Source organism: Physella acuta, unplaced genomic scaffold (assembly GCF_028476545.2).
Source record: "Physella acuta isolate Inbredline_101_S28 unplaced genomic scaffold, ASM2847654v3 ptg001346l, whole genome shotgun sequence".
In the NCBI taxonomy this organism is placed as follows: Eukaryota; Metazoa; Mollusca; class Gastropoda; family Physidae; genus Physella; species Physella acuta.
Window position 1 is genome coordinate 284,010 of NW_026732861.1, and position 25,991 is coordinate 310,000.

Below are 25,991 nucleotides of genomic sequence, written 5' to 3' on the forward strand. Positions count from 1 at the left end.
ACAATATACAATAAAATACATGCATCGGGTAGAAGGATAGTTAATTATTAAGTTGGTCTAGCTAATCTAACAAAACACAAACGATTGTAAAGTTGGTAAAAAATAATTTACATTTGACAGAAACAGACAGGTATTGGACAGTAAAACCATAGAAAGATAAGAAAAACACATTTTTCGACTTCAGCTACTGATTGTTTTATTAAACATACGTTTATTTTAGCTAGACCATTGACTAAGACATCGGGGATGAATTTCGCCTTAAAAATAACATTTTGATGTTTTAAAAAATGAAAGCGTTCAAATATCTAAATATCTAAAATCTAAAAAAGCCCATCTTGTATCTATATCTTTAATGTTGATAGTCATGGATTTCAGGAAGAACAAGTTTTGTTTCGTTTTTTCCTGGTATATAGTTCCACCTTGAAGAAAAAAAACACACTTCATTGAAGTCATACAACTGTTAAAAGTATTTCTTTTCTTTAGAACCACTAAGATGTAAATACAATGTCCATTTCCACATAAATGTCAAAGCAAATTTTCCAAAACTCCTCCAATGTCCATGCAATGTCCACCTTCCATCCCTCAATGGTTCGAATAACGAATAATGTCCATCCACCTCTCCAAAATGTTAACGAAATGTCCACCCACCTCACCAGAATGTCCAACGAAATGACCACCCACCTCCCCAAAATGTCCACCAAATGTCCATACTGCTCCCCAAAAAGTCCACAAAATGTCCACGAAATGTCTATCCACCTCACCAGATTGTCCAACGAAATGACCACCCACCTCCCCAAAATGTCCACGAAATGTCCACCAACGTCCCCAAAATGTCCACAAAATGTCCACCCACCTTACCAAAATGTCCAACGAAATGACCACTCACCTCCAGTCTCGCATCTTTGGCTTGGACCACCTGACCATGACACCGTCCAGACGGTAGGGTTCAACGTTCGTGGCGTCAAAACTGGGCGGTCTCCGGGTCATCTTCAGGAGGTCCTGGGCATCAAAATGTGCCCACTCGTACACGGTGTCCTGTGAAATAACACACCTGTCAGTATAGCCGGTTAACGTATCTTGGGCAAACAACATACAAGTGTTTTTCTAGTCAGACGATTATATGTGCTGCATTTATACGACCCAATGCGTAAAATGCCCAATTTCACAATTTGCTTGTAACGTATTATATATTAACTAAATACGTTTTAAATTAGAAAAATTCCTCATGTAATGTTGGACTATTTTTTTTTGTTGACGTTTGAGACTATAATTTAGTAATGCAGCTCAAAAAAAGCTTTATATTTTATTTTTTGTCTACCCCGTTCGACGCCCCACCCGCCCTCCCCTAGCTACGCCTCTGTTCGTAGGCCCACGTAAACTATGTTCTTATATAGCGTCCCTGTTACCTGAATGTTCTTCCAGTGCGAGTACTGGTCCCTGATCTTCTCACCTGTCTTGGTCAGTTCCAGAGAGTGCAGGGTGAGGGTTGGGCTAATCAGGGGGTTCACCTGTGTGTAGGTGAAGTCTCTCTCCGTGCAGCAAGTCGTCGTCTGGCAATGCTCGTCTGGCAACTTGCACATCTTCTGATGGTGGATGTTGGATGTTATGTTTAATGATGGATGTTGGACGTTATGTGTGCTGATGGATGTGTGATGTCGGATGTTATGTGTGATGACGGATGTTATGTGTGATGACGGATGTTATGTGTGATGTCGGATGTTATGTGTGATGACGGATGCTATGTGTGATGATGGATGTTATGTGTGATTATAGATTCTATGTGTGATGATGGATGCTATGTGTGTTGGTGGATGTTGGATGTTATGTGTGATGATAGATGTTGGATGTTATGTGTGCTGATGGATGTGTGATGATGGATGTTATGTGTGATGATAGATGTTATGTGTGATGTTGGATATGTTGAGTGATGATGGATGTTATGTGTGATGTTGGATATGTTTGATGATGGATGTTATGTGTGATTATAGATTCTATGTGTGATGATGGATGCTATGTGTGTTGGTGGATGTTGGATGTTATGTGTGATGATAGATGTTGGATGTTATGTGTGCTGATGGATGTGTGATGATGGATGTTATGTGTGATGATAGATGTTATGTGTGATGTTGGATATGTTGAGTGATGATGGATGTTATGTGTGATGTTGGATATGTTGAGTGATGATGGATGTTAGATGTTATGTAGGATGATGGATGTTGGATGTAGTGTATGAAGATGAATGTTGGACGTTATGTGTGAGATGGATGATGGATGTTAGATGTTATGTGTGATGATGAATGTTGGACGTTATGTATGATGATTGATGCTTGACTAACACATCTCCTGGTAATGGTGTGAGGATGTTATGAACGATGGTGTACGTTGGGCTTTATGTTAAACTAATACAACATATAACTGATATAATGTATGATGGACATTTACAACTAATACTTCTTCTCTTCTTCTTCGTTTTTAATTTTTAGTATTGGAAGGGATCGAGCCTTATTTGCCAGAAGTTTCGAACTCGAGACTTTTTTTTCGAATTTAAACAAACATGAGCTTTTGCAGACTCGACCACCCCTCCTTCACAATTAAGGATACGTGTCAACCGGTTATGCGCCATTCATTGAGGCCATTGACTCCGATTTCAGCCTGCTTTTCTTTTTTTGGATTTGCTTCCATAGCCTTTGTCCAACCAAGAACAAACTACAAGGTAGCAGTTGTTTGATTTTGGAGTTGTCTCTCCTAGAAGAGTGGCTGTCCCCAGCTAACGAGCCTCATCTGCCCGAGGGTTCGAACTCTTGACTTTTCGGTTTAGTAACCGACTCGACTCTTCTGATATCGGACGGCGTGAGCTAGCGATGGAGCGCTAGACTGCTAACCCGATAGTTTTGAGTTCGAATCCAGGTTCAAGTTAGTGGAACGTCTTTGAGTCCACCCAACTCTGATGGGTACCTAACTCACGTTAGGGGAAGTAAAGACAGCTGAGCATAGTGCTGACCACATTATCCCTTTATATGCCGAGGTCAAGAAACATATGAACCCTACTTCATCTGCCCAACGGATCGTTAGGTCATCCTTCTTCTGCTGATGCAGGTGTGGTGATGTTATATCCCCGAACTAACTCTCACCTAACCCTCACCTAACTCTCACCTAACCCTCACCTAACTCTCACCTAACCCTCACCTAACTCTCACCTAACCCTCACCCAACCCTAACCTAACCCTCACCTAACCCTCACCTAACCCTCACCTAACCCTCACCTAACCCTCACCTAACCCTCACCTAACCCTCACCTAACCCTCACCTAACCCTCACCTAACCCTCACCTAACCCTCACCTAACCCTCACCTAACCCTCACCTAACACTCACCTAACCCTCACCTAACTCTCACCTAACCTAACCTAACCCTCACATAACCCTCACCTAACCCTCACCTAACCCTCACCTAACTCTCACCTAACCCTCACCTAACCCTCACCTAACTCTCACCTAACCCTCACCTAACCCTCACCTAACCCTCACCCAACCCTCACCTAACCCTCACCTAACACTCACCTAACCCTCACCTAACCCTCACCTAACACTCACCTAACCCTCACCTAACCCTCACCTAACCCTCACCTAACCCTCACCTAACCCTCACCTAACACTCACCTAACCCTTACCTAACCCTCACCTAACCCTCACCTAACCCTCACCTAACACTCACCTAACCCTCACCTAACCCTCACCTAACCCTCACCTAACCCTCACCTAACCCTCACCTAACCCAGGTACTTACATTATCCCTCTCAATGTGACGTAAGGTTGGCAGGTTGGGGTGATGTCATGTCCCCGACCTAACCTAACCCTCACCTAACCCAGGTACTCACATTATCCCTCTCAATGTGACGTAGGGTGGGCAGGTTGGGGTGGAACAAGGTTGTCTTGACCGAGGCCAGCCTGACCCTGCGCTTCGTGGGGTGGTGGTAGGCGTTGTCCGGAGTAACGACCCTCAGGGGGCGGCCATCTTGAGAGATACAGTAAGCCATTTGTTGTCTGGTGGACTACCTTCGAGGGTGGGATCAGGAATGGAGAAAAGGTTAGTTCTAGGGTTGCGGTACTAAACAAACATATAACCTACCGTAGTTGTGACAACTACAAGTACCTTAGCTAGAACAATCGAGATTAAATCTACAAGGCTTAATCAAATCGTGGACAACATCCATTTATTAAAACATCCACTCATCCTCCAAAATCATTATCATACAGTCATGTTACGCATTTGTCGAGTTAGTAGTTCGTCTAAACACACTTTTTCAGTGGGCTGCCTAGAAAATATAGAACAGTGGCTAAAGGACAAAGACTTACAGACGGATGACAGCAAGGCGAACAAAGGGACTTGGTCTTTTATCTTACCATGTCTGTGAGAATAATGCTTTAAAATAGAAATCTGCAGAACAAAGTGCAGCAAGGTGCAGAAACGGGAAGATCCGTTCACTTGACAAGGTGTAGCACAGATTGGGGCAGTGGCGTAGCCAGGATCGTCTCAAGGGGGGGGGGGGGGGGGGGGTCCAATTTTTACCCGGGGACAAACTTTCGATTTGCACCCCCCCTCAAACTTTTGATTTGCACCCCCCTCCCCTCAAACTTTCGATTTGCACCCCCCCCTCAAACTTTCGATTTGCACCCCCCCCTTATACTTTTTATATATACCGAGGGGTCTATGGGCGGGTTATGACCCCCCCTAACCCCCCCTGCCTACGCCACTGGATTGGGGGAACATAGTCCATAGTTCAGTGGCGTAGCTAGGATTTTTGGGCCCCTATGCAAAAAGTGTTAGTGGGCCCCTCAGAGGCGTAGCGACCCTTCCCGGCGACCGGGGACAAACTTTCGATTTGCACCCCCCCCCTCAGACTTTCGATTTGCACTCCCCCCCCCTCTAACTATTTGCCTTGGGCCCCTATGCCTTGCTTACGCTAGCTTTACGGTAGCTACGCCACTGCCATAGTTAAGAGTTGATGTGGCCTTTCTTTCTAAGCGAGGAGATACCGGATCAGCCCGAAACTTTAAATTTACTAAACACCATGTTCTAACTGTTTGTGTGCTTTATTATCTCCCATCATTACACACATTCTGTTGGCGCCTGCCGCCTTATACATCGACACTACAATCCTGTTATTTTCAGCATTAATTTTGAAATTTGGATATTTTAATTGGCGTCTGAATGTGTATCCTTTCCCCTCAGTGTGTTTACCTATTTAATGCAGCATGTCAGTGTCAACACATCTCGGCCTATTACTCACTAGCGCTAAAATGTATTTGTAGAGGGGAGGTAACTTTGTTTTTTTCCCCACAAAATATGAATAGATAAAACTAAATTTATTTTATCGGAAATGTTATTAAAAAGAACAACACCTCTCTCTTGTATGTTGTATTAACTTTATTCTAAGGCTTGTCTTTTATCATCTAATCAGCCAAAATTTTCAATTTGAATACACTTTCAACAGCCCCGTTTCGGTGTTTTCGACTAAGGTGTGTCAGACTATTTAATCACATGTCGTATGTCACATATCTTAGAGGCTTATGTCAATAGAAGCTTCAGCTTGTTTGAAGTAGTCAACGAAAAAAAATTGCATTAATCTAAAGTATATTTTATCTAGGCCTGCATGAAAAAAAAAATTGCGTTCACCTAATGTGTATTTTATCTAGGCCTGTTTGAAAAAAAAACAAATGCATTAATCTAAAATTTATTTTATGTAGGCCTGCATGAACAAAATTTGCGTTAACCTAATGTGTATTTTATCTAGGCCTGTTTGAAAAAAAATTGCGTTAATCTAAAATTTATTTTATCTAGGCCTGCATGAGAAAAAAAAAAGGACCAAAAAACTGGGGGATAACTTTTAACATGTAACGGTATGTCACTCGTGCGGTTACCTAACTTTTTAACGCAGTTAAGTTTTTCCTGTAGCGGTCACGGCGAAGTTCCGATTGACCTAGTTGCATACACATGTTCAATGGCCCGTGTCATGAATTAAATAAAACAGCGGGCCGTGGTGTACGAGTGTGTTGTGTGTTGAAATGTACCTAGGTCGCTGGAATATGGCGCCTTAAGTTGGCTGAGCTTAAAAATGTGACACAGAGTGCCGATTTAGAGTGATGGTATATTTTATTAAAATTTGGTGGATTTCATATGTGGATAAAACGAAGCATACTTTGTGGATATTTAAAGTGGATAACAAAAGTGGATGGTCTAGGTAATATCCTTAAATCTTTTATTTAAAAATATGTAACTGCTTTAAACAAAAAAGTGCCTATAGGCCTATCAAAATAAAAATAATAATGCAAATCGGAATTTATTTTATTTTTAAATCTAAGACATCGAATTCCTTTGGTTAGGGTTAAAGTTAGGTCAGATTTTCTGACAATTTTTTGTATTAGTTGTAACGTATATTATGTTACCATTTTCCTGTCTACGGTATAACAGGAAATTCCTCCGACAAACACCATTTTAAAATCAATAAATCATTAACAATATCGGGATTTGACGGTGATCGCTTCTAAAACATCGATAGTCTTGTACTTTGGAGTCACGTGATCGCATGAGCAGGTTTTAAATATTTCATTGGTCGCCGTGAGAAGTGTTAGTGTTCTTCTTCTAGTCCAGGGCTAATCGTCTTGAGTCTTGCGGGCCTCAGGCGGACAGTGAAGACGTTAGATTCGGCCTTGAGTACTTGAATTCGTCATGCGGTTTATCAGAATTCGTAGCGCAAATTGAACTGAATACCCATCAAAAATAAAAAAAAACCCTCAAAAGTTTTGTTTAAGAAACACTGTATAACTGCTATACAACATGGTTCTGCATAAGCACACACAAACAATTGCATACACTTACACAAACGCTTATACACACACATACACACACATACACACACATATACATATATATATATATATATATATATATATATATATATATATATATATATATATATATGTATATGTATATGTATATATATATATATATATATATATATATATATATATATATATATATATATATATATATATATATATATATATATATATATATATATATATATATATATATATATATATATATATATATATATATATATATATATATATATATATATATATATATACATCAGTACACACATTCTCACGCATGCGACACTTGTTTTGAAACATCCATTATGTAGCTATTTGTAGCCCATAGTTCCAGTAGTCTTGTGATCGTTGTATTCAGACACTGTGTGAAGATATTGCTGCTTTTGATTCGAATCTAGCTTGTGACTTTAACAGAGGGCCCAATGTTACATGGCCCAGCATGTAACATTAAGTTTGTTATTTGGTTGTGGAGGTTAGCGCGTAACAGACGATTTATAAAGAAATAGCTAACTAGATAATCCTCATGCTAGCGCGTTTAACCCGTAGGCACTAAAGACTTCCATGAATATTTGCCGGGAATGAAAAAGAAGCATTTAAAAAATAGTGTAGTACAAAAAATGATTATACACAATGTCCCTCCACAACAAATGTCCCTCCACAACAAATGTCCCTCCACAACAAATGTCCCTCCACAACAAATGTCCCTCCACAACAAATGTCCCTCCACAACAAATGTCCCTCCACAACAAATGTCCCTCCACAACAAATGTCCCTCCACAACAAATGTCCCTCCACAACAAATGTCCCTTTACAACAACTTGGCCCCACAACAAAATGTCCAGTCACTGCCCTTTTGCGCATACATTTTATGCCTTGATAATGAAATTGTTATGCAATTACACCTGAAATTTACATATTTTTAATATACTTAAGGATAAAATATACACTGTCACTAGACCAACGGTGTTTTGATAGGATACAACATATGTTTTAAAACCAAGTAGGCTACATCTTCATTTAAATGAATATACACACAGCAAGCTTTTTACATTTTTTCGTTAGCTGTAAATATTCAAAGTGTTGCTCAAGAAAATTGTTCAAAGCACTTTAGGATTTTAGTGACCCACGTTTTAACTGTTAGGATAAAGGAAACAGAGGCGTAGCGACCCTTCCCGGCGCCCGGGGACACACTTTTCGATTTGCACCCCCTCCCCTCGAGATTTCGATTTGCACCCCCCACTCAAACTTTCGATTTGCACCCCCCCCTCAAACTTTCGATTTACACCACCCTCAACCTTTCAATTTATCTTTCCAACCCATTTTGGCGCCCCCTAAGGTCGGCGCCCGGGGACATATGCCCCCCCCCCCCCTCGCTACGCTGCTGAAAGGAAATGTATTTTCTTTTTTTACTGAATTTAATAGTTTATTTTTTTAAATCCATAAAGTTGTTATACTTTTGTTTTCTGCGTTTTAGTGTTTAGAAAAAGTATACAAACACTTTTGTTTTAAAAACAACAGGTACCATATTTTCATTCCAAGTAGAATTTTCTTTTCACTAAAATTATTTTCTTGCACTGTGATTGGTGTCGGTCAAGAAATGCTGGACTTATCTCATGCCGATTCAGGAAAATTAGCTGTTGACTGATTAAAATCTAAATTACCCTACTAGCTGCAGCTACGTGTTCATTAAAACAAAATTACCCCATGGACGTCGGCGTTGAGGTTTCCCCGTATAATACGAATACAATCTGAAATATTAAATGTTTTTTTTTTCCTGAGCCGCCCATAGAACATACATTTTCAATAGAAATCATCCCACTAGGCCGGACGAAGGCCGAACGTCTATGCCAGGGGTCTCCAAACTTTTCAGTCCGAGGGCCGCATTAACTATCAAATTTCATTTCGGGGGCCAGTTTCTTCCAGGCATGTCTTTGATTTTTCTGAGCAAAGTTCCTCAGCCATCACCAACAAACGTTTTTTTCCGTGAACAAAAAGATCTCCGCGGGCCGGATGAAAGGACATCGCGGGCCGCAGGTTGCCGACCCCTGGTCTATACCAATGAATAAAACTCTGGAGTCACTCTTGACTACAGAGTCAGCATGACTCCTACTCCCCAACTAAACGATTACGAAGACAGAGAGGAACAGATTATTGATGAGATAATTAATAAGCAGAACTTGATGAATAATAGCAATAGCAGTTTATTAATTCCATGGTATCGTAAAGCTTAATTAATACGTTAAGGGCGGCAACTTTTAATAACTATATAATTGATTAACACAATAAAATTTGAGCTGAAATAAAAATAGATGGTTTTAAATACTACTCATTTTAAAAGTAAAAAAAAATGTGTCATAATTATTTTGTCAAAATAATTTGCAGTTTATGATATTACAAATAAATATTTTAATACACCTGGCAACAAACACTTTATTGTTTTGTACTTATTTTTTATACAATTAAAAAGGCCACCAGTTACCACTGCTTATTCACAGAAACAAGCATAGGAGTGTTATAAAATTATTCTAAACCAGGGGTCGGCAACCTTTTGAAGCGGAAGAGCCAAAAGTTACAATTTTCAAAAATTTCCCTGGTTTTAAAGAGCCACTAACGTTTTTTTTTCATTCCAAATATATTTTTTTAATTAAGATTGTTAGTATTTGTTCAAGGAGCTGGAGAGCCGCATCTTGATATCAAAAGAGCCGCATGCGGCTCGCGAGCCGCAGGTTGCCGACCCCTGGTCTAAACTAATCTAAACTAAAAGCTCATTGATGTTTTAAAATCATGCACGATGTTATTAAAAGGATTATTGTTATAAATATTTGAATATTATTGAACTTTGCTCAAGATTGGATGAAATTGATGTTTTTAGTATTTCGGTAACTAACAAAATAAAATTTAAAAAGACACACAAAAAACGAACTCGTATGCATTTATCACAGAAATTGAAAACAAAAATAGCTCAAAACTCTATTTCCGGTTATGGAAATCGTTTGAAAGTTTACAAAGATATAAAATTTTTATATAATACTTGTATATGAAACTTCATCAACCTAGCTGTAACGGTACTCAAGTGTTCACAGACATACACACAGACATACACACAGACATACACACACACACACAAACACACACAGACATACGGACAGAATTGCAAAGCCCAGTTTTCCCGACTAGATTACGCATAGAACGCTGAAAATTTTATAAATCTGCATTTATTATTTTTGCCCGATTAAAATAAGTCCCCTATGCTCCGAATATGATAAAGTTCTGAGGTGTAAAACTATGAAAACTGCCAACATTTCATGTGATTTTTGTGCACGATTACAATACTTCCTCTATACTCTGTATAGTGAATGAAAATTAAGTTAACACAAAATGTTAATAAAAGAAAATCCTTCCTATTATCTTCTTTCTAGTGCATAAATAAATACGTGCCTACTATTAACGTTTTATCCTAGATAATTAGTACGTCATGATTCGTTAATTCCCCCACCCCCCCCTACGCTATACTCTTTACTTCGTCATTCACTACACGCATCACATGACATTTTGACGTATTTGACCTGATGACAAACCAGGCTAAAAATAAACCTAAATGGCGTCAGCAGTTTTCATTTTATTTCATCATATTATCCTCACGATGCTGTGAGCATTTAATTAATTGTTAATTATGTAATTACTTTGGTTTTGATGCAACCGCCATATCGCCCTAATGGCTTGATTTTAAATAAGCCCGCACTAAGACCGACAATGCGACCTGCAACAGACTTTGACCGCGCGTGTGGATGTTTAACGTTGAGTTCGTGACTTTAGCATCACCCTAAAAAAATATATCTGGCCACTTTATTTTCCAGGCTACGATGTTCGTCACGCTCCTCGCCCTGCTGAGTCTACTGTGTAACCATGGCAACGCCGACCTCACCACTGCCCTCTCGGACAGTTCGGTTCACGTGGGTGATGACGTCACGTTCGTCTGCGCCTACCAGTTCCAGAACCAGACCGGGGACGATGACGACGACATGGACAATTACGCAATGGTAATCTGAACGTTGACACATTAGCTGTCCAACTGATGGCGTTACTCGGGGGTGCGGTGGTAGGCCCGCCCCGGGCAGAAAACCATTTAATAATAAGAGCAAGCGACCATTAACACCATTTTAAAAATGTAGATTTTTCCAAATCTTGATAATTTTCTAGTTCAGTAATGTGTATTTAAATACAAGTCCCCCCTTTTAGACCGGCACGTACACTGAAAGTTCGATGGTGCAGATGAAGTAGAGTGAATCTGTTTTTAAGGGTTGATCTTCTTAGCACATCTTTACCATCGCCATCTTTACCCTCAACAACTTGAATCAGGTATTAATACGGACTGGATAAACGCTGTGCTAGTAATCAATTACTCTACCAATGGACCACCAAGGCTCCCCGTTCCGAAGTAGTAAATAGCCTGCCGTACATTCAGTCGACAAGAGCCTAAAACTTCATCCTAGGCTAGAGCTTCTCCAAACGCCCCTAGTTCAAACCCCACCTTTCAAGTGTCAGCCTTCAACTCCCCCCCCCCCCCCCCCAAATAAATAAAGTAAAGTTTAGAAAAAAAATTAATTAACCTTATCATCAGTTTAGCGATCCCGTTCTAAAATTAAACAGTAAAATTTATCTTCCTAATGTTACAAGTTACCAATATTTCTATTATTTTGACTACCCGATTTGTTTGATATTTCTCATTAAAGAACTACGACTTTAATCTGATTCACCTGTCTGGATTCAAACCCACGATCAAAGAAGGTCACTACACCGAGCAAGTCGTGGCCACAGTCAACATCACTGGCGGCTTGACCTCAGTCATGGGGTGAGTTGGGCTAATCTTTACCCAAACTTTTAGTTTTGTTGATTTATGATGTTGTTTCACATTTGAACTCAATTTTGTAATTTTTTGGATGGTGTCAGTGGCGTAGCTACCGTAAAGCTAGCGTAAGCAAGGCATAGGGGCCCAAGGCAAATAGGGGCCCTTTTTCGAAAGTATGAGGGGGGTGCAAATCGAAAGTTTGAGGGGGGGGGGGGGGCAGTGCATATCGAAAGTCTGAGGGCGGGGGGGAGGGGGGGGGTGCAAATCAAAAGTTTGAGGGGGGGGGGGGGCAAATCGAAAGTCTGAGGGGGAGGGGGGGGTGCAAATCGAAAGTTTGTCCCGGTCGCCGGGAAGGTTCGCTACACCTCTGAGGGGCCCACTAACACTTTTTGCATAGGGGCCAAAAAATTCTAGCTACGCCACTGGATGGTGTTTATTCATATTTGAACTAAATAATGTGTTTTGGTTCACCTTTGTTATGGTGTTTCATGGTGTGGTATCACCTTTAATGGTGACATGGTGTTGTGCTAATCGACAGAGGGGAGCAGGTTACAAGCTCTGCTGAACTCCAGGCCGATTACCGGAAGGTGACCTTGACCCTACACAACGTGACCTTTGAGGACTATGGAGAATATCAGTGCGGGGTTGGCGACAGAGGCGTGTTCAGGGGCAACGTCGTGTTGCTGAAGATAATAGGTGAGGTTTTTTTCTTACTCCTACTTGCACAATCCTCGCCCCCACCTCAACACACACACTTACACGCTTCATTCTAATTTGTCCCACATGCTCACAAACTATTTTCCTCCACACTTTTTTCTCCCAAACTGGCTCCTACGAAACTGTCTCAACCCAAACTGTATCCCCCCCCCCCCATAAAAAAACGGTCTTATCCCAAACTGTCTTATCCCAAACTGTATCCCCCTCCCCCAAAACTGTCTTATCCCAAACTGTCTTATCCCAAACTGTATCCCGCCTCCCCCAAAACTGTCTTATCCCAAACTGTACCCCCCCCCCAAAACTGTCTTATCCCAAACTGTCTTATCCCAAACTGTCTTATCCCAAACTGTCTTATCCCAAACTGTATCCCCCCCAAAACTGTCTTATCCCAAACTGTCTCATCCCAAACTGTCTCATCCCAAAGTGTCTCCCCCCAAACTGTATACCCCCAAACTGTCTCATCCCAAACTGTCTCATCCCAAACTGTCTCATCCCAAACTGTCTCATCCCAAACTGTCTTATCCCAAACTGTCTCATCCCCAACTGTCTCATCCCAAACTGTCTCCTCCCAAACTGTCTCATCCCAAACTGTCTCATCCCAAACTGTCTCATCCCAAACTGTCTCATCCCAAACTGTCTCATCCCAAACTGTCTTATCCCAAACTGTATCCCCCCAAACTGTCTCATCCCAAACTGTCATATCCCAAACTGTATCCCCCCAAACTGTCTCATCCCAAACTGTCTCATCCCAAACTGTCTCATCTCAAACTGTCTTATCCCAAACTGTATTCCCCCCCCTCCAAACTGTCTCATCCCAAACTGTCTCATCTCAAACTGTCTTATCCCAAACTGTATTCCCCCCCTCCAAACTGTCTCATCCCAAAGTGGCTCATCCCAAACTGTCTTATCCCAAACTGTATCCCCCCTAACTGTCTCATCCCAAAGTGTCTCATCCCAAACTGTCTTATCCCAAACTGTATTCCCCCCTCCAAAGTGTCTCATCCCAAAGTGTCTCATCCCAAACTGTCTTATCCCAAACTGTATCCCCTCCTAACTGTCTCATCCCAAAGTGTCTCATCCCAAACTGTCTTATCCCAAACTGTATCCCCCCCCCTGTCTCATCCCAAAGTGTCTCCTCCTAAATTTAAGTTCTTCTCACTCTTGGTCGATTAAAAATTCTTTGGCCTCTGCCAAACCTTTTTCCAACTTAAAACAAAAACCACCATAAACTCTTGTTTATTTTTTAAACGGGCCCTGTTGCATTCACCATCCTATACCTTCAGTTCGTTACAACTTTTAATTTATAGTTCGATTGCTATAAAGTTGTGCACAATTTAACTGTTATATATCGATCGATTGCTATTGAATTTCAAAACTCAATTTCGATCAAATTCTATAAAATTCAATAGTTTAATTTCTGTTAACTTCTTTGATACAGTTTCCTGATTTATGAGACAAAGTGTAATAACAAAAATCTGCGAACTGTTTTCAATAATGTTAACTCATAATCACATTTATATTTTCAAATTCTTTGTACTTATTTTGCGTTTTCTAGTTATTAAGACACTCGGTGTCTAAATTTAGTGCTCTACATTCGGTTATTTTATAAATTAAACCGGTTCTAAAGATGCACTGACAAAAATACATTTAAAATTATCAAACAAAGATCGTATTTGTTACACCAGATCTAAGAGTGCTTCTCTTATTTTAAAACAATAACATTACACACTCAATTCCTGTGGTAGGCCTACATGTAATGTTATAAATACCAGTTAATCTTAAATCTGTTATGTATTGATCTCAATGATGGTGAAGTGGGTTCACAAGTCAAAATTTAAACTAAATTGAAATTGAAATATAAATATCTTTTTTTTTTCTCTTTTATATTTACCTGAGAAATATTAAAGTGTATTCGCTTTAGGCTACGATTAAAGGTAGCCTAGTTTTCGGACAGTTGTGAATGAGGAGGGTGAACATTATATGCCAGGGAAAGGTTACCGAGTAAGAGATAAATTCTGTCGTTAATAAAATGTAATCAAATCTATTAGTCTGGGGAAGATGCAAGCAACAGGATTATGTGGATTACTAGTGGGGTTATTTTTGGATTCGTTAATTCAAGTGTGAAATAATTCACATTTCCCAGGTGACGATCATCTACTTTTCAGGATTTTTATCACGCTGTGTTTTGAGCAAGTACCTGCCGCATTATCATAACCTCCTCCCTTATTAAAACGTTGTTCGTTCTGGTTTTATTTGTATAAGAGAGGTGGAAAAAGGCGCTTAATTTTCCAGATGTTATTTGAGAGGGTCTCTATCATTCATCCCCCCCTCACTATAATAATTAGCAGTGTTTCTTCCAGACTTTTTTCTCCGGGGGCGGGGGGGGGGGGGGGGAGGGCACTTGATATTTTCGGGGGGGGGGGGCGGTCAACATTTGGGGGGGGGGCGGACACTAGTAAAAGTGTATGTTTACTATATAAAATCCATCTCGTTCGGGGAGGGGGGGGGGGACGGTAGACTTTTTTCGGTGGGGGGGGGGGGCTCTGCCCCACCGAAGAGATGCCTGGAAGATGTTTTAGCCGAGCTAACAGTAGCAAATACCTGCCCTGAATCAAGGTGCGGCTCAGCTAGGCGACAGACAGAAACGCAATCAGCGGAGTCGAGTATGTGTGACAGTGTCAGCAGTTTAAAACTTATGACTCTGGTCAGCACTGACTGAACATTGTGACACAAAGGATCGATAGCACGCTTCACGAAATTGTAACCCCGAACTACACACTTGTGTCGATCACGTGACTATCGTATCTAGCTTTTTGTCGCCTGATAATCTGACTGAGACAACGCCCTATCTACTGTCTGAGTAATACGTTGCACTTTTGCTCTACTAAGCGGACATGTCTGTCCCACGCCATTTGCACTCCCTGATAGCCTCAGTGTGATAGCTCAGTGTCGGTCTTACAAATTAGATCGGTGTATCTAAAAACTGATTCCTTCTATATTCACTTAAAGAATCTAATATAACGATGTCTATCTTATAATTTCTCCATGACGCTAATATCTATGTTATACATTGTTTATAAAATCTACGTCTACCTATCCTATCTTACACAAAAGTCTGGTTTATAATCCCCTATAACACAAGTGTCTAATATCAGTACTGTCTTAAAATTCCCTCATCTTCTCTCAACCCCCCCCCCCACCTTCACTTACCAAAATTCTCACATCTAGCCAACACCCCCCCCCCCCACACCAGTCCCCCTCCCCACTTATCACCAAATTTCTATCATCTCCCCCCCCCCTCCAAACAAATTCTCTCATCTCCCCACCCCAGGCCCCCATGTATCACCTAATTTCTTTCATCTCCCCCCCCCCCAACAAATTCTCTCATCTCCCCACCCCCAGGCCCCCACGTATAACCAAACTTTGCTCACCCCCCCCCTAAAAAAATTTCTCTCATCTGCCCACCCCCAGGCCCCCAAGTATCACCTAATTTCTCTCATCCCCCCCCCCCCCCAACAAATTTCTCTCATCTCCCCACCCCCAGGCCCCCCAAGGATCATCAAAGACGCGACCGTCCAGCACCTGTCCAAGTTCCCAGCACGGACATGCTGTGTGTTCGAATCCTCCCCTCCCCCGTCTATGTCATCCTGGACACTGCCCAGTGGTCAGACAGTACAGGACGCACGCATGTAAGTTGTATCTGTCAGCCCGTTCATTTAGACCCAATCAAACAAACGTAGTGTATACAGTTTACACATATTGTTAACAAGATAATTTGTTGATAAATTCAAATTTATGTATGTTTATATATATATATATATATATATATATATATATATATATATATATATATATATATATATATATATATATATATATATATATTAATATATATGTTACAGTTGTTTAAAGAAAATGTTTTAATTAATAATAATCATTAAAAAAGTTTTAAAAAACCCACGTTTTCTGATTGAACTAAAAAGTAGAAAATAAATGCTATACATCACAATAATGAATGCAAGCGATCACTCTACTATAAGCGATGAAAAACGTGGGGCGCCGAAGTAAAAGTTATATTACTATTGATTAGATAATACTATTGACTTTTATTAGGGAGCTTGTAGAGAGTCAACAGTATTAGAAACTGTAAGAAAATCACGGCGCCCCACGTTTTTCATCGCTTATAGTAGAGTGATCGCTTGCATTATTGTGATGTATAGCATTTATTTTCTACTTTTTAGTTCAATCAGAAAACGTGGGTTTTTAAAAACTTTTTTAATGACTATTATTTTCTACTTTTTAGTCTTTGTCTGTTTGTTTGCATTATAATCTTGCTATCGATTTTATCTTTTCACTTTTTTTTTGGGTAAACGAAGACAACTCGTAAAAAGACAACTCGTAAAAAGACAACTCGTAAAAACACGTTGTGTGAATACGTTACTGACTAGAACACATAGATTTGAACCCGTCTCGAGTGGGATAGCAATCGTTTGCCCAACCACTCGACCATATCGTCTCCCCCATACTGGCCACCAGTTGTTACGGTTGTTTGTACACAAATTACAGTAACTGGGTTATGTCCCTTTTTCCCCACGTTTTTACTACAACAAGCCGACCCGCGGCGTATCATACGCCGCTATTTAGTTGATTTATTTTCTACTTTTCAGTAATTCATAATTTGTGAATTCGACAGTAACAATGCTGCCACTGAAAATATTTGCTTTAAAACACTAACCCCCCTCCTTTCCCCTAACCCCGACCCTACACCCCCCCCCCCCCCCCGTGAAAGCAGCCTCCTCTTAGTTACCTCCTGTAAGTTTAAAGTCGGTTCAAACTAAATTATCTGCCCCTAATAGCCGTCACTAAACCTGGCTGTACGGTTTGTAAACATTAACGTGACCACAGCTCAGCAGACCATGTGGGGGTGGGGTAGGGTGGTAGTGATAGTGATAGAGAGAAAGAGAGGGGACTGTAAGGAGGCGCTTGCAGCTTGTTTTCTAATGGCTCGCAGAGGAGAATTATATATATAGATTATATAGCGGTCTAAAGTGCTCAATAAAATGTTTCCATGGATCAATTTAGTAATAATAACAATTGAATATTCTAATGTCATCCAAAACAAAGCTTCCCTGAAAATTTCAGCGCGCTAGCTAACTGGGAAGTGCCAGAAATTTCGATCGCAAGATTTGATTGGAAAGACAAACAAACAGAGACGAAAGCAAGTTAAAGAAAACGTGGGAAAATAGTTTAAAGTTTTCGTATTTTAAAATATTTTTTAAAATTTTTATTTGTCGTGAACTTTGTAGGCTAGATTTTTTTTGATTTACCTTGTAAGCTGTTATTATTAATGCACTTTTTAAAAATATGTTAATACATTTTTGTGCCACCCACCTCGCCCCGCCCCAGGGCCCCGAGTGACTGGAACCAGATTGTATGGAGCACCAACTACCTGATCCCCGCCTTTAACTCCAGCTATGTCGGCAAGTACAGGTGTACTGTGGTTAACCCTTTTGGGAGAGACAGCTTCGAGTTCCTCGTCAATGGTAGGTATGGGGTTAACCGGGGAATTATTGGGATATGGTAGGTATACGGTTAAGTGGGGAATAGTTGGGTGTCTGGTAGGTATAGGGTTAACTGGGGAACAGTTGAGTAATGGTAGGTATGGGGTTAACTGAGGAATAGTTGGGATATGGTAGGTATGAAGTTAACTGGAGAACTATTGGGGGTCTGGTAGGTATGGGGTTAACTGGAGAATATACGGGTGACTTCTGTGGTAGGTATAATGCTTAGTAAAGAACAGCTGAATATCCTAACTATTAAGATAAAATTCAGGGATGGGTATTAGGGAAATGGTGAATACTCAGCACAAGACATACCGCCAACACCGCCAACACCACCAACACCTCCAACGCCACCACCACATCTAACAACACCAACACACCCAACACCACCAATACCGAAGAAGACTAAGGATGAACATTTGGGAAAAGACATGACCGAACTGGTTTAAATATTTGATGTATTAGTTCGATATTTAAAAGACGGAACTTTTATCGACTAGTCACCTCATCAAAAAAAAAAATCAATTGAACACCCTGGCTAGGTATGCAGAGCTAGTTATAAACAAATATCAATAATTGCTCAGTATTGGAATACAATAAAATAATCCATACGGATCGTGTTTTGTAGAATCGAGTTCAATAAGATAAAATATTTTTAAAATTATTTCTTTACTTTATCTTATTGCAATATACAGAGGCGTAGCGACCTAATCCGGCGCCCGGGGCGGACTATTAATTTTGCGCCCCCCCCCCCCCCTATTTCTATATATAGCTATTCCTGTCTGTGAAAAAGCCCCCCCCCCCCCTGAAACTATTTCTTTTTCGGTGTCACAAAGTTGTTAAACCAGTGTGTGACGCCTTGTAGTAGTTTTTTTCGTAGCTTTGACAGTGTATAATTCGATACTTCAGCTTAAAATGAGCTTTCAAATTAATTTGTCTACTCATTTTGGCGCCCCCTTAAGGTCAGCGCCCGGGGCGGCCGCCCCCCTCCCCTAGCTATGCCTCTGGCAATATATGTATATATAATGTGTAATTTTGTGATGCGAATTAATTTTAACTAAAATGATTTTGGGTAGGTTAGGTCCTTATGATGGTTTTAATAAAAAGCAATTTAGCTGTTAAGAAAAGTGTTGTTCTGAGCAGAAAACCTAGTTCAATTCTACCTCGGGTCCGATACGGCTATGGCCTTAATCTACGTGGACAAAGACCACTCGTTCTAAATTATATTGGTCACATGACACTGGCCTAAGTCAAGTTTTACTAAATCTGTCACATGATCGTGTCTAAATTACTCACTTGAGTAAAGTCAAGCGACACTGAACTTGACGTTGACATTGTCTAAATCAACCTTTTATCCACAACAGACGACACTTTCGTCAGGATCGAAGAAGACACAGATGTGGTCAAGCTGAGGGTCAACGACATGAAGCTGGTCAGGTGTCTGGCAGCTAACCTGAATGCTTCCATACCCAAGGTCAGTGGGTCAGTGGGTCAGCAGCTTATGTGCTCATGGGTTGGACGATGGTGTGGACATACACAACTACACAATCACATACGTAATCACACACACACACAAGCATATGTATGTATGAGGGTGCGATAGGCATAAATAAATAAATAAATAAATTAAAAAAAAAAAAAAAAAATATATATATATATATATATATATATACATATATATATATATATATATATATATATATATATATATATATATACATATATATATATATATTATATATATATATATATATATATATATATATATATATATATATATATATATATATATATATATACATACACACACACATATATATATATATATATATATATATATATATATATATATATACAAATACAATGTATATTTATTCATATATCTATAATTTCCAACAATGGCGCCTAAACTGTTTGACTGTGTCCAATTTAAACTCCTCTCCACCACTCTAGTGCTCACGACAAGCCGTGTCTGCACGTGTATACATGTTTATGAGAGAGCATTGATTGTCCTGCTGTGTGCTCGTGTATCCTCATTGTGCCCTCTTCACCCGAGCCCTCCTCACCAATCAATAATCCTGTTCGCCGGATCGATCATCGATTTAAAAAAAAAACAATTTGATCTTACAGGAAAAGTACAGTTTTTTCTGGACACTGAGGACTGGTCAGCAGAACATGACGATAGCCAACAGCTCCACACAGAGTGTCAGAACCTACCTGTCGTTCAACATCTCTGAGGGTAATGGCACCTCTTTCTATACTCCAATACCAATGTTTTTTTTTTAAATTGTAGTCTGAAAAATTAACAATACTAAAGCAAAAAAACAAACCTTAAAATTCCCATTTATTCAATTTAAATGATATATAACCAGCCGACTTAAAACTATTAATTTCTTACAATATTTAAATACACTAAAACAGTAACAGTTGATAGGGATGGGGTTAGTTTAAAAAAAAATTGTTTTTATGTGCAGATGTTTTCAGGCCAGCTGAGAATCAATACTTGATAACACATAATCATTGCATTACAAATAACTCGAAATAACTGTTTGTGTTAGCCTAATTGTAACCAGAAAAAAAACATAATTTCAGATCTGAAACATTCGTACAACATCCAACACATCATTACTTTTTAATACTCTAAAAGACGTCAATAACTGCTGAGCTAAGAATCTATTACGTTTAACTGTAATCCAACAGTAGCAAGGGAGATAAAAAATATTTTTAAAATCCGCATTTTAAATATTTTATTACCTCCCTTAGAGCGTGCGTATTTAAATTTAGAAAAACTGTAAGTAGACTCCACAGATTTATTTTAAGGCATCTTTTCGGAGGGGAAGTGGGGTGGGGCTCTGCCCCTCTCCGGAGTACCTCCACTGCCCCCCTCCCCCTGGGCGAAAGAGAAAACATAACGAATTTAATTAGGAAATATTATCTGTAAACAGTGTCCAATTCCTTTAATTTCAAGCAATCCCCCACCCCCCCCCCCCCCCGATCCTCGTGTTGCAAGCTCTTCCCCCACCCCATCACTGAGAGAAAAAAAATTTCGTAAAAAACACCTCTTCGAACCAAGCTGCCTTACCTTATGGCATCCTCTCGTTGTTTAGAGATGACGTGATGATAAACCACTGAGTGAGAGCCAAGGTTGTCTAAGCCTCGTTTTGGTTTTCTCCAGGCGACTCCACATCCGCCATGTTTGTTCTGGTCATCAACCACGTGGACTTCTCCTGGGACGGGGAGCTGACCTGTCAGATGTCGGTCGATGGGTCCAACTTCACCTCGACCGTCCGTCTTCAAGTCACGGGTGGGTAAATCATCTGGATGTTCACAGTTGTTAAACATCATGATGTTTACAGTGGTTAAACATCATGATTTTCACAGTAGTTAAACATCGTGATGTTAACAGTAGTTAAACATCATGATGTTCACAGTAGTTAACATCGTGATGTTTAAAGTAAATAAACATCATTATGTTTTACCGTTGTTAAACATCAAGATGTTAACAGTAGTTAAACATCATGATGTTCACAGTAGTTAAAAATCGTGATGTTCACAGTAATTAAACATGATGTTTACAGTAGTTAAACTTCATGATGTTTACAGTAGTAAAAAATAATGTTTATAGTGGTTAAAACATCGGGATGGTTATAATAGCTCAAAATCAGTATATAACCAGTAGATAAACATCGTGATATTCCCGGTACAAATGTATACTACTAATATCTTGCCATATTGCAATGATTCGCATTGCCATCCTTCACTAAAAAATATCACCCATTAATACGACTCCTCCCCCCCCCCTATACATGACAGGTCTACCTGATGTCGAGTCACCTATCAATCGGTTCTACACCAACCTAAACACCTCACAGCAGATCGTCTGTCAGGTGACGTCATTTCCGCCACCCTCGGAATATTCCTGGAGGTTTGCACTTGACCATTCCAACGCTCACAAGTTCACGACAATCGCTGCACAGCCCGGGTGAGTCTATTTTAAAACTTTTATAATATACTAGACGACCCGTGTTATCCTTTGGATAACCGTCTCTCTGCCACTCTGATACTTATTTTTCCGGATAAAGCAACGCCGCCATATTCATACCCCGTCTCATCACCCCTAACCTCTTCACACCTCTCAAAACTCTTTTATTGTTAAAACTGAAGAAATTGTTAGTTAAAAATAACCACAAAACTAAATGTATGTTCATTGGTTTATTCACATTTTTGACAGGAAGTACCAGATTTCGGTACGCGATGACATCAATGGGCACCTGATGATCCTGACCATCTTCAACATTAACCAATCAGACATAGGCATCTACCAGTGCAGCAGTACCAACGAACTAGGGGAATCTTACGATTTTGTTGAGATTGGTAGAGGATTTGTTCCATAACACTTTTTTATCCATAAAACTAAGTTTTATGGATCAAGTTTCAAGTGTCCTATAAGGATTCACACTGTTATTTCTATTCTAGATTTTTTCTTTATTATTTTAATCTATTTGAATGTAAATTATTTTCTCCAGAGTTCTGTGACAGCGGGTACACGCCAATGATTGGCGGGATAGAATGTAAAGGTCAGTAGAAATAAAGTTCTTTTTGTTTCATCTATGCTAAAAATCAAAACAATCATGCAAACTTTTTTTTTTTGGTATAAAATATCATTTAAGTTAACTAGTTATAAAATAACAGAGATTTGATCTGAAACTGTTATCCTGTCACATTACATAAGCATAATTATTAGAGTAATTTTGTTCTTAAAACCGGCCATAAGAGTTACACTCTGACCCTAAACACGTCACCCTAAAAATACGCCTGACCCTAAAATAAACCGAACACATATTAGTAGAGTAGATCGACAACTGATACCTGAATTGCAAACATATAAATTCTCGTTGAACGAGCATGTATTCCTAAAATATGACCATCGATTCTTGTAATGGTGCGACATAAAATCTTGTAGAACGACCACACATTCCTATAATACAACCACCAATTCATGTAGTATTTCCACAAATATCTTGAGAGCGATCAAACTTCGATGAAAAACGACCACAAATACGACCACTCATTCGTATAATACAACCACAAACTCCTGTAGTGGTATTTCCACAATTTGTTGAAAGACCACCAACACCTATTCATGCAGTGTTGCCACAAAGTCCTCTAGTATTTCCACAAATTCCTGAAGAACGCCCACGAATACCTAACGGAACAGATTCTTCTTGCAGACATCAACGAGTGCAAGGAGTTCAACGACATCTGCGACTACCTGTGTAAGAATCTGAACGGAAGTTACACCTGTGAGTGTCCAGAAGGTCGTGCTTTGAACTCGGACAAAAGGTCGTGTCAAGGTCGGTATCTTTTGATTGGCTGATGCAGAAACACAACACAAACCAATTTAACAATATTAAACCGACGAATTTAGTTAATAACACATACCCTTTAAATATGAATTCAAAACGCTTTTAATTTAACCCAATGAATTTAATGAAAATAAAACCTATGTTTAAATCTAACTTAAAACACTAAGTTCTAATCGAAACTACTTAATTAAACGTTTTATCCAAACTATAATTATGTAAATCCATAACCAAAGCAAGTTATATAAGTCCAATCACTTTCAAATATCAAAACCACGTATTATTTTACCCAAACTATTTTAATCCAAATCAGTTCGTCATTATTTTAATCCAATCCATCTTTTGAGCCAAACACTTTCAAATATCAAACCCACGTAGTATTTTACCCAAACCATTTTAATCCAAATCAGGTCGTCATTATTTTAATCCAATCCATGTTTCCAAACTTACCTCTGACCAGCCCTGGACTACGAGGAACTACAAGTGAGGATCGGGCAAGGCATCGGTCTTGGTGCCGGAGCTGTCTTGGTCCTTGTCCTCGTGTTTGGTGGCGTCGCCTACTACTACAGATACAGGACCAAGAAGAAAGTAATGAGACTTAGTTGTGATACCTTTGAGTGAAGTTTGAGAGATTATCGAAGCATTTGTTTTGGATAGAATGGGCCAGTGTGGCCATTTTCCCACATTTTCTTTAACTTGCTTTCTCTGTTTGTTTGTTTGTTTTTCCAATCAAATCTTGCGATCGAAATTTCTGGCACTTCCCAGTTAGCTAGCGCGCTGAAATTTTCAGGGAAGCTTTCTTTTGGATGACCATAGAATATTCAATTGTTATTATTACTAAATTGATCAATGGAAACATTTTATTGAGCATTTTAGACCGCTATATAATCTATATATATAATTCTCCTCTGCGAGCCATTAGAAAAAAAACGAGCGACGCGTAGCTCGCCTCTCTCTTGCCGCGCGCAGTGAAGCGAACGATCCCACGTCGCGACAGGCTTAGGGGCAGATAATTTAGTTTGAACCGACTTTAAACTTACAGGAGGTAACTATTACCACTGGTGGCCAGTTTGGGGGAGACGATATGGTGGGGCGCCGTGATTTTCTTACAGTTTCTAATACTGTTGACTCTCTACAAGCTCCCTAATAAAAGTCAATAGTATTATCTAATCAATAGTAATATAACTTTTACTTCGGCGCCCCACGTTTTTCATCGCTTATAGTAGAGTGATCGCTTGCATTATTGAGATGTATAGTATTTATTTTCTACTTTTTAGTTCAATCAGAAAACGTGGGTTTTTTTAAACTTTTTTCCCACGTTTTCTTTAACTTGCTTTCTCTGTGTCTTTCTGTGTTTGTCTTTCCAATCCAATCTTGCGATCGAAATTTCTGGCACTTCCCAGTTAGCTAGCGCGCTGAAATTTTCAGGGAAGCTTTCTTTTGGATGACCATTGAATATTCAATAGTTATTATTAATGATTATTATTATACCCTGGGCTTGTTGTGTAGATTTTGTATGCTGACTAGATGTTGCATATTGTGTAAATGTTGGATGTTGTGTAGATGTTGTATGCTGACTAGATGTTGCATATTGTGTAAATGTTGGATGTTGTGTAGATGTTGTATGCTGACTAGATGTTGCATATTGTGTAAATGTTGGATGTTGTGTAGATGTTGTATGCTGACTAGATGTTGTATATTGTGTAAATGTTGGATGTTGTGTAGATGTTGTATGCTGACTAGATGTTGCATATTGTGTAAATGTTAGATATTGTGTAAATGTTGGATGTTGTGTAAATTTTGTATGCTGACTGGATGTTGCATATTGTGTAAATATTAGATATTGTGTAGATCTTGTAAGCTGAATAGATGTTGTGTATTGTGTAAATGTTGGATATTGTGTAAATGTTTAAGCTGTCTATATGTGTTATGTTGTGTAGATGTGTATACAGTGTTGATATGTTATGTTGTGTAGATGTTTATGTAGTGTTGATATGTTATGTTGTGTAGATGTTTATGTTGTGTTGATATGTTATGTTGTGTAGATGTTAATGTTGTGTTGATATGTTATATTGTGTAGATGTTTATGTAGTGTTAATGTGTTATGTTGTGTAGATGTGTATGTAGTGTTGATATGTTATGTTGTGTAGATGTTTATGAAGTGTTGATATGTTATGTTGTGTAGATGTGTATGTAGTGTTGATATGTTATGTTGTGTAGATGTTTATGAAGTGTTGATATGTTATGTTGTGTAGATGTTTATGAAGTGTTGATATGTTATGTTGTGTAGATGTTTATGAAGTGTTGATATGTTATATTGTGTAGATGTTTATGTAGTGTTAATGTGTTATGTTGTGTAGATGTTTATGTAATGTTAATATGTTATGTTGTGTAGATGTGTATGTAGTGTTGATATGTTATGTTGTGTAGATGTTTATGAAGTGTCGATATGTTATGTTGTGTAGATGTGTATGTAGTGTTGATATGTTATGTTGTGTAGATGTTTAAGAAGTGTTGATATGTTATGTTGTGTAGATGTTTATGAAGTGTTGATATGTTATGTTTTGTAGATGTTTACGTAGTGTAGATATGCTATGTTGTGTAGA

General features: G+C 39.2%; 2 protein-coding genes across 2 annotated transcripts in view; one reads left to right on the top strand and one right to left on the bottom strand.

Annotated features, from left to right (window-relative positions):
* Nucleotides 1-132: 132 nt before the first annotated feature.
* On the bottom strand, nt 133-4,412 carry LOC131926831 (testis, prostate and placenta-expressed protein). Its single transcript, XM_059282478.1, has 5 exons — nt 4,355-4,412; nt 3,877-4,054; nt 1,407-1,583; nt 887-1,035; nt 133-419 (listed from the first exon to the last, which is right to left on the bottom strand). The coding sequence occupies exons 2-5, from the start codon at nt 4,033-4,035 to the stop codon at nt 350-352; spliced, it is 555 nt and encodes a 184-aa protein (XP_059138461.1). The 5' UTR covers nt 4,036-4,054; nt 4,355-4,412; the 3' UTR covers nt 133-349.
* A 1,526-nt stretch (nt 4,413-5,938) lies between these two features.
* LOC131958622 (macrophage colony-stimulating factor 1 receptor-like) overlaps nt 5,939-25,991 on the top strand; it is a gene marked incomplete at its 3' end in the record, with an annotated part of 26,124 nt that continues 6,071 nt past the window's right edge. Inside the window, exons 1-14 of the mRNA XM_059323753.1 lie at nt 5,939-6,240; nt 10,753-10,935; nt 11,629-11,747; nt 12,283-12,440; nt 16,006-16,150; nt 17,868-18,004; nt 19,387-19,496; nt 20,153-20,261; nt 21,198-21,326; nt 21,836-22,004; nt 22,254-22,396; nt 22,549-22,599; nt 23,254-23,376; nt 23,846-23,973. Of these exons, the coding sequence (XP_059179736.1) occupies nt 10,759-10,935; nt 11,629-11,747; nt 12,283-12,440; nt 16,006-16,150; nt 17,868-18,004; nt 19,387-19,496; nt 20,153-20,261; nt 21,198-21,326; nt 21,836-22,004; nt 22,254-22,396; nt 22,549-22,599; nt 23,254-23,376; nt 23,846-23,973 (1,698 nt within the window). The remainder of the gene's footprint in view (nt 6,241-10,752; nt 10,936-11,628; nt 11,748-12,282; nt 12,441-16,005; nt 16,151-17,867; nt 18,005-19,386; nt 19,497-20,152; nt 20,262-21,197; nt 21,327-21,835; nt 22,005-22,253; nt 22,397-22,548; nt 22,600-23,253; nt 23,377-23,845; nt 23,974-25,991) is intronic.